General features: G+C 44.0%; 1 protein-coding gene across 1 annotated transcript; it reads right to left on the minus strand.

Moving 5' to 3' along the window:
- Positions 1-380: 380 nt before the first annotated feature.
- Positions 381-8,585, minus strand: LOC121024046 (moesin). The gene is made up of 6 exons (XM_040466371.1): positions 8,391-8,585; positions 5,456-5,586; positions 5,036-5,196; positions 3,640-3,732; positions 3,112-3,336; positions 381-2,597 (listed from the first exon to the last, which is right to left on the minus strand). Exons 1-6 carry the CDS (start codon positions 8,495-8,497, stop codon positions 2,433-2,435), a joined length of 882 nt encoding a protein of 293 aa, XP_040322305.1. The 5' UTR covers positions 8,498-8,585; the 3' UTR covers positions 381-2,432.
- Between the last annotated feature and the right edge of the window lie 497 nt (positions 8,586-9,082).

A 9,082-nucleotide genomic window follows, 5' to 3' on the forward strand; every position in this document is an offset into this window, starting at 1 on the left:
CCTGGAGTACTTCCCAATAAGGAAGCAGGACAGGGCCTGACTATCCCAGGAGGAGTCTAGAGACCCTTCACAAGAAATTCTAAAGCCCCAAGTCCAAGTGAGCCCAGGAGCATCCCATGATCAATTCAGGGCCCACCTACACTGGAAAAGTTGACCTGTAGTCCTGGAAACTGTGTAGGCAATTAAGTCAGACAGTCTTGTCCCTTGGGTAGTGTTTTCTCAAGTCCATTGCTTCCCTCCTAAAATGAGGATGGTAATATCCACTCTCCATAGGACTGAAATGAGTATGAAATGAGACCAGGATTGGAAGGTGGTCTACAGAATGTAAATTACAGTGAAGTATCTTACAACCACCCACCTATACATACTACAACAAAATATCAAGTCACAGAGAAGTCTTCCTTTTATTGGCACTGAAACAGAACATGAGTTGAGCATAAACCCCTCCAAAAAATTTTTAAAACCCCCCAAAATACACATGCACACAAAAACCTAAATACAAAATCTAACCTTTCTTCCCAGCCTCCCTGTGAATGGGTTATTGCCCTTAAGGCAGCTAAACTGCCCTACAATTTCAGGTTTGAATTTAGCTAGTATAGGGCATATTGCCAAGAGAGTGTCAATATAATTCACAGCAATGCACATGACTCCCCAAAGTCAGAATGAAGTCAGGGAGGGATCAAAGCCAAGGGCTCTGGGCTAGGGGCATTGCATGGAAGGACAGTATAACCCCTTGGGAACTAAACTCTTGGGAGAAGGCAAAATAAAAACAATGAAACAAATACCAAGTATTTTAAGAAGGGACTGTAGGACCTATAGTGACAGGTGACATCACTAATACTGAAAGCTTCTTGCAATAATGTTTCTGGCAAAATATTCTTTAATAATATAGTATATGCTTTCCAGGTGTGGGGATGGTAAGGGAATGAGGCCCAAAATGATCCTGCCTCAAGACTAATATCTTCTAAGAGTGCATTAGCAAGAAACACAGAAATCAATATTGAATTAGATGCCACTAGAATATATAATACTTGTAAAAAAAAAAAAGCACACATGAAACATAGAGGAAGGGGAGGTTAATCCTGGATTGAAAGAAAGAGGTTGGAGTGTAGAAGGGACCAGACCAGAGCCCCCAACATCTCTCTGGTTTACAACTTCAAGGGGCAGCACAGCTGGGGAAAGACTTGGGTAGAGGTTTGTTAAACAGAAGCAGGGCCCATTCATCACCTTGGAGGGGGTGAGGGAAAGGAGCTATTAAGGATCTCAGGGGGTCAAGTAAACAGTGGGATCCAAGCTGAAGGCTTTTCTCACCACACTCAGCATATTCTACCCACTCACCAATTGAACCAACTGGCATCAAGCTCCAGAGCTCACCATACTAAGGCATGGATGGCCCTGAAGCAGGAATGGTGGCCCACATAGCTCTGATGGAAGCTCTGATGAAAGAAGTGACCTTAGAACCCTGGCAGAAAAAATACCGAAGCCCAGTGTGAACATTTCCTCCCTTTGGCAAGAGTGCTGGATGGGACTGGCTAGGTTTTTGGGTAACCATCCCTACCATTCTAGCTGGAGGGAATTTGGGGGTTGGAGTGGGGAGGGGCAGATCCCACGAAGGAAGGAACTCAGAATAATACATTTTCCGCCCATAAAGCTCACTTGAAACAAGCCTAGTCTCCTATAAAACATTAGGGTAGGCTCTCCTATTCAGCCTTGCCTGAAGTGAATGGCCAACAGCCTTCTAAGACGTTGGTGAAGTCTCTTGAAGGTACTGTCTCCTGCCATCTCACCATGGGGAGAAACTGAATTCCTAAACTCAGGGATAAAACTTATTAGAACTGAGTTTGTAGCAGGCCCCATCTGGGAGGTATAGAGAAGAATGACTGAACATCTTTTTAGCTTCCAATCATTATAAAGCCTAAATAACTCTAGAAGAAATGGGAATTGGAAGGGCTAATCCTAGGTCATTTGACATCCTAGAGCATATACTCAGGGCCGTGCCTCCTTTCCTAAACCATGTGATTTTCTGCAAATCACAGGACCTTGAAAAGGAAGGCAGTCTGTGGCAGGGGTGTGGAGGTTATTTTTCAACCAATACCACACTTCACCCCTACAGAACAACAGTAAATGAGGGGGTATTTCCCAAATCAAGTGCGAAGTGCCTCTAAGCTAGGGAAGTGGTCTTTTCCTGTAAGCTATATTAAATGGGACAGAGGGAAATAGGGTCCAATTGGCACCATTGTGGGCCATGTACTTGTCCAAGGTAGTGAGTGGGAGCTGAGGAGCTAGGTTTGGTCCCATGGCTACACTGAATGCTTGGCATGACTCCAGGGCTGTTCTAGTTAGTGGCTTCAGCACAGTGTGAGTTAGGCAGGAGTAAAAGAGTGTGGGGGCAAGGAAGAAGGGAGGAGGGGTCCCTACAGTTGGGGTGACCATTACATCGACTCAAATTCATCGATGCGCTGCTTGGTATTGCCCTGCCGGATCTGACGCAAGGTCTTGTATTTGTCTCGGCCAAGTCGCATGTTCTCAGCATGTATCATGTCATTGGCAGTCTTCTTGGACTCATCGCGGGCATTGGCCAGTTCTGAAGTGAGGGCCTGTGCAGGTGTAAGGGGATGAGGGGTTAATGGCTTGATCTAACTTTACCTTCCCTTAAGCAGATTCTCTCTCTCTACCCCCCTCCACACACATTCACCCCTCTGTTTCTATACACACACACACACACACACACACACACACACACACACACATTTGTTGAGGACCACTTTCAGCCCTGTTGGGACTGCAGTGGAGCAAAAATAAAACAAACCCCCCACAAACTTAGGGGACCAATTGATTGATGGCAGGTATTCTCTAAGAGTAGAATAATGGTAGAAATCAGGTCAGGGTATTTTCTGAATACAAAAGTTAAATGGAGTATGGGGCAAAAAGAAAAAAACAAGGAATAGGGGGCCAGGTCTGATGAGTAAGTGATGGGTGCCTACCCTTAAAGCTCTTGTCATAGAAAGGCTCAGCCTCCACACTCCACTGAGACAGGCTCCTCTACCTAACTCCCATGATGATCTAGAGAATGTACATGGTATCTTTGACCCTTTGGCCCTGCCTAGATACCTTCAGATGCTTCTGCACACGCTCATTCTTCTCTGCCTCAGTGGTACGTTCCTCCTCACTGCGGTCCTTGGCCATGGCATCAGCCCGCAGGTCAGCACTGGCCTCTGCCCCATTCTCATCCTGCTCATCCTGCTCATTCTCAGCAGGCTCGGCTACATGAGGTGTACTCATAGCAGTCTTCAACTCAGCACGGGTCTTCTCCAAATCTTCTTGTACCATCTGAGCCTGTCCAGTAACAGAGGGAAAGAAAGACCAGCAGTCAGACGAGGCTAACTTGTGGCATCCTACATGTGCATAGAATAGCCCAGAAGGAGGCAGGCATCAGGAAGTCCAAGTCACTTTGTCTTTAGTTTCTGCAGCTGTATAATAGGAGTATTTGAGAAAGCCTCGAGCTCTTTCTCTCATGATGCCTGCTGTCAAGGAGGGATGGAAGGGGTAAGGAGCCCAAATCTGAGGAATCTAAGGAACTGAAACTTATTCATATAGTACTCTTTCCCATAATGCTTTGCTCTGGGCACTGTGTCTCACCTTCTGCTGCCATTCCACAGCTTCACTTTCCTTCTTCTGTCGGGCCATCTCCAGCTGGGAGATTCGAGCTGTCAACTCTGCCATTTCCAAGGCCTATGGATAAATTGGAAGGTTGTGAGAGCTGAGCCTTCTGGTCCTCAGGCCCCAAGTATCTTCAACACCAGTTCCCCTGGGGAACAAATAGGGAACCTGCTGTTCCACTTGCTTGCTGTTCTGGAGACTCTTTTTACCACACCTCCTCCAGGAAGCCTGGAAGACCACTCCTATTCTCAGATCTACTATTCTTTAACTCCAAGTCATTTCCATATAAGTCAGAGATCCCCATCTAGACTATAGACCTCCTAAAGACAAACATATCATTTCTCTCTTCCTCATCTATCTCTTTCTCTCTCTCTTTCCTCTCTCCCCCTCTCCCTCCTTCCCTTTATCCCTCTCCCTCTCAATTTCTCTTACATACACTACTGCCCACTGCATAGTTAGGGCCTCCATAAAGCTTTGGAGATCACTGTGTCACTACCTAAAGTACCAGAACCTTTCCTGTTTTCCTAGAATGCTAAGGGTTTCCACTAAGACTCCTCCCGGGACAAGTATAGGAAAGACACTGTAGTGTCACAAGACGATCTGAACAAGGAAAAAAGCTTATGCACACCCTCATACCTTGGACAGGTATACTAGAGGAAACTTCCCTCTGCTAACTAGGTCTTAGTTCCTGCACTCTCACTCCAAACAGTACAAGGGAAGAACATATATCAAGGAATTTGGGCCACAGGTTCTTAATTTCTGAGTCACAGAACCCTTGGAAACATGATAAAAGTAAGGATGCTAACACTCCTCCCTGATAAATGCATAGACACATAGTCTTACATATGATTTAGAGAGCAAACCCTTCAAAGAGAGGCAAAAATGGGTTCTCATCCTTATTCAGTGGCATTGTGTGACCTTTGACAAGTCTCTTAAACCTCCTTGAGCCCTAATTTCCTTATCCAGGCATAGTATCTGTATGGGTTAACCTCATAGGGTTATTGGAGAGGAAATAAGAAAATAAGGGGAAAGGAAAAGTCACGAGCATAGCTTGTAACACACAGGCAGTCAATTAAGTGTAAATCCCTTTGCTTCTTTCCTCCCTCCCTTTCCTTTGTCAGGTCATCAGCTCAGATACCCAAGGGCTAAGAAGAAAGTAGAATAAAAGTAAGGGTTACGGAAGACAGTTTGCAAAGATTTCTGGGCCACACCAATGACTTTGCATCTTGCTTCTGAAGAAGCCATCTGCTGGGGGCCCATAGACTGGCACCCTGCTGGAAGAAGCCAGCCCTGCAGGCAAGGGTAACTGTGAATAGGTAGGCAGACAGAGAAGAAAATTCAGGTACCACAATCCTAGCCTATTTGGTAGCTTTACCAGCTGTTCCTGGGTCTTCTTCTGATCCTGAGAGGCCTGCAACAGGGCTTCCTTGGCTTCTTCAGCTTCTTGACGCTCTTTGGCTAGTTTTTCAGCCTCACTCTGGGCACGCTTCCGCTCCTGCTCAAGCTCCAGAGCCCTGCGGGTCTGTTCTTCCAGTTCTGGAAAGAGAAGAAGGGGGAAAAGTGGTGAAGAGTGCAGATATGAAGAAGAAATACCTAGTTTCCCTTCTGGAGATGCTTCACCCTAGAGCACAGCTGGCAGAAAGTTCTAGGCACTCTTCCTCTTGCCCAATCTTTCATCTACCTGTAGCCATATATGGATTATACAGCCTGAGTCTGCAGCTCAGGCAGAAGGGTCTCCAGCTCATAAAGTCAGGCTCTAGGAAAACCCAGTCTCAAAAATGACTCTAAGCCTCACCATGCTGAGCCTTCTTAGTCTGTTCCTCAATCTGCTTCAGTCTCTCCATCAGTTCCTCCTTTTCCCGTTCGATCTTCTCCTTCTCCTTTTCTGCCATCTCACGCTTCTTCTTCTCATTTTCCAGCAGAGCACTAAGAACAGAGAAAGGATGGAATAGTATATCAAGGTTACATGGAAAGGCCCGAAGTCTCCCTTGCTCTTGACCCTCAGCCCCTACCACACTTAGAGCTTGTGAGTTGGGAACACATTGCCTTATCTCCACATTTTTGTCTTCACATCATAGCCCCACGTGGGCCAGTATACTCAGTACCCTGTCAGTTTGTCCCTGAGTCAGGAGATCCAACCTGGACTCCCAGCTCTACTAGTAACCAATGGGTAACCAGTGGGTAACCTTAGCTATGTCACTTCTTTTTTTCTTGTTCTCAGTATCCCATCTGTAAAATGGCCTATTTGTCCTTCCTTGTCTACCTCATAGTTATAGGGAGTCAAGTTTTGACTCTGCTAGGATACTGTGCTTCAAGTCCAATAATCTCTATGGCTAGGGTATCAGTCCTTAGGCCTAACTCTGCTTGCCCTCTGAAGCCCAGCTCTAGGCTCTTTTTTTCCCCAGAATGTGTTGCAAATCTAGAACAAGTATTCACTTTTTCTTGTCCCAATACCTCTTTAAAGAGGTTGCCTTCTCACTCTAGCCTAGATGTCTTTTCTTTTTCTGGGCCCTCAGAATACTTGTCCTATCCTTCTCCCCATCTTTCCCCTTTATTATTTTTCTCCACAGCACTTTTTACCATCTCACATACTGTTTAATTTGCTTATTCTGCCTCTTCCCACTAGAATATCAGCTTCCTGAGAGCAGAGATTTTTGGTTTTTTTCACTGCTCAATAATTATTGAGTGAAAAGATGACCCAGCCTTTGTACCTTCAACAGTTATGTACATACTGTTTTTATTCTCTTTATCCTACAAGACTATATATAAGGTCCTTGAGGGAAGGTTACTGTCAGATCCAGCTCTGTGAACTGCCCCCAATCTCAGTAAAATTTTTTTGAATAAGAACCATGGTGTCTAACGCCTCAGACATGAACTCATTTATATTAGAAGCTTCTTGAGGATCCAAACTCTTTATGACAGAGTACCTACTAGAGCAGTGCTCTCAAACCTTGAAATGTATGGCAATCACCTGCGATCTCATTTTTTAAATAAACCTATTGAGGTGAAATTCATATAATAGTAACCATTATAAAGCAAACAATTTGGTGGCATTTAGTACATTCACAATGTTGTATATTTGCCACTTCTATCTAGTTCAAAAACATTTTCATCACTCCAAAACAAAAGCCTATATCCATTAAGCAAGTCTCTTCCTATCTCTCCTCCCCATAGCCCCTAATAACCACCAACTTGCATTCTGCCTCTACAGATTCATCTATTCTAGATATTTCATATAAATGGGATCATACAGTATGTGAACTTTGTGTCTGGTTTCTTTCACTTAGCATAATGTTACAGAGGTTCATAAACATTGCAATATGTATCAGTACTTCATTTCTTTTTACAGCTGAATAATATTCCATTGTATAGTTGTACGATTTGTGTATCCATTCATTGGTTGGGCATTTGGACTGTTTCTACCTTTTGGATATGAACACTTGTGTACATGTACTCTTTAAGTTTATTTACTTTTGAGGGAGAGAGAGAGAAAGTGTGAGTAGGGGAGGGGCAGAGAGAGAGGGAAAGAGGGAGAGAGGGAGAGAGGGAGAATCCCAAGGAGGCTCCACACTCTTAGTGTAGAGTCAGATGCTTACCTGACTGAGCCACCCTGGCAACCCACATGTACTCTTTTCAACACTTTTGAGTATATACCTAGTAGTGGAGTTGTGGGATCATATGATAATTCTGCTTATTTTTTAATTTTTTTAAATATTTATTTTTGAGAGGGAGAGAGACATATTGTTAGCACGGGAGGGGTAGAGAGAGAGAGAGGGAGATACAGAATCTGAGGCAGGATCCAGGCTCTGAACTGTCAGCACAGAGTCCAATGCAGGGCTTGAAACCATGAACCGCAAGATCATGACCTGAGCAGAGGTCAGAGAGTCAACCGACTGAGTGACCCAGGTGCCCCTCATGTGGTAATTCTATGTTACACTTTTTGAGAAACCACCAAACTATTTTCCACAGTAGCTGAAACATTTTACATTTCTACCAGTAATTTACATGAGTTTCAATTTCTCCACATGCTTGACAATGCTATTATTTTCTATATTGATTTATTTATTCTATATTAGTGAGTTATAGTTATCAAGTGCTACCTCATTGTAGTTTTGATTTGCATTTCCCTAATAGACTAAGGATGTTTTCATGTGCCTGGTGGCTTCTTTGGAGAACTGATCACCTAGGATCTTAAGATGCAGATTCTGAGTCAGTAGATCTGGGGTAGGGTCTCAGATTCTGACTTTCTAATAAGCTCCCAAGTAGATGTTGATGTTGCTGAGCTTTGCTACACTTTCAATAACAAAGGGGTTCAGAGAGAGTACAGGGGCTTCATAAGGAAAATTCTGGTGGCTCTTCCTAATTCCACTCAAAAATCCCTACAGAATCCATGTTTAAATGTGCATCTAATGCCACCACATTGGTCAGATAATCTGGAGCAACCCAGAGTCTGCATAGAAGAGCAACGACATTAAGGTCAAAGACAATGTGGAACTATGTCTTCATGAGCCTCTGAAATCCTAGGCTTCTAATGCCTGCTTCCTGGGTAAAGGGATGCCTGAGACTTGAGAAAGTGTCAGCCCTGTACAGCTCCCTCTCTCTACCTATCCAAGGATGGCTTCATATCTTTGTTTTTTGTTTTTGTTTTTGTTTTTTATAATTTGACACCTTTGAGAAGTTTCTTTTCCCCAGCCCCAGCCTCCACTCCACTCCAGTTCCACAGAACCTACCGTTCCATCTGTTTCTGGTGCTTTTCTTCCCGGGCCTGTGCCTTCATCTGCTGCACCTCAATGGTGTCAGGCTTGCGGCGGCGCATGTATAGTTCATGGTTCCCCATGCACAGGGCCAAGATACGCTTGTTAATCCGCAGCCGGGGAGCATAAAAGACAAAGTCCTGATGGGAAACCAATAATAAAAATGAATTTTAAGGGACAGATGAAGGTAAGCTTTTGCTTTTTGAAAAGCTAAGTCCAAAAGCATAGGAAAGGTTTTTTAGCCCAATTTTCTCATGTTAGAAATAGGAAAATTAATTATCAGAGTGGTGAAGTGACATAGCAAGCTAGCAACAGACCCAGGACTAGAACCCAGGTTTTTTGTCTCTGAAAACTACCAAACTACAATTTCTTGCAACTTGTGCTTATGAAAGCATCCTAAAATACCCTCAATCTAATTGAAAGATAGGAACTGACTACATCTGCTAATCAGGGATCCTGCTGAATCTCAGGGGCCTCTTTTAGAGACCCAATAACCCCCACATAACACACTGGTGAGTGCAGTATGGGTGGCTGGACTGTTTCTGTAATCTCCTAAAAGCACATCCCAGACACAGCCCCTTAAATTATTTTTGGAATAAGGCAAGTTGTAAATACATACATGAATACCTAAATCTCCTTAACATTGAGTGTCCTAGCTGTCCTTTTTT

This window comes from Herpailurus yagouaroundi, unplaced genomic scaffold (assembly GCF_014898765.1).
Source record: "Herpailurus yagouaroundi ecotype Mexico unplaced genomic scaffold, PumYag 39405, whole genome shotgun sequence".
Classification (NCBI taxonomy): domain Eukaryota; kingdom Metazoa; phylum Chordata; class Mammalia; order Carnivora; family Felidae; genus Herpailurus; species Herpailurus yagouaroundi.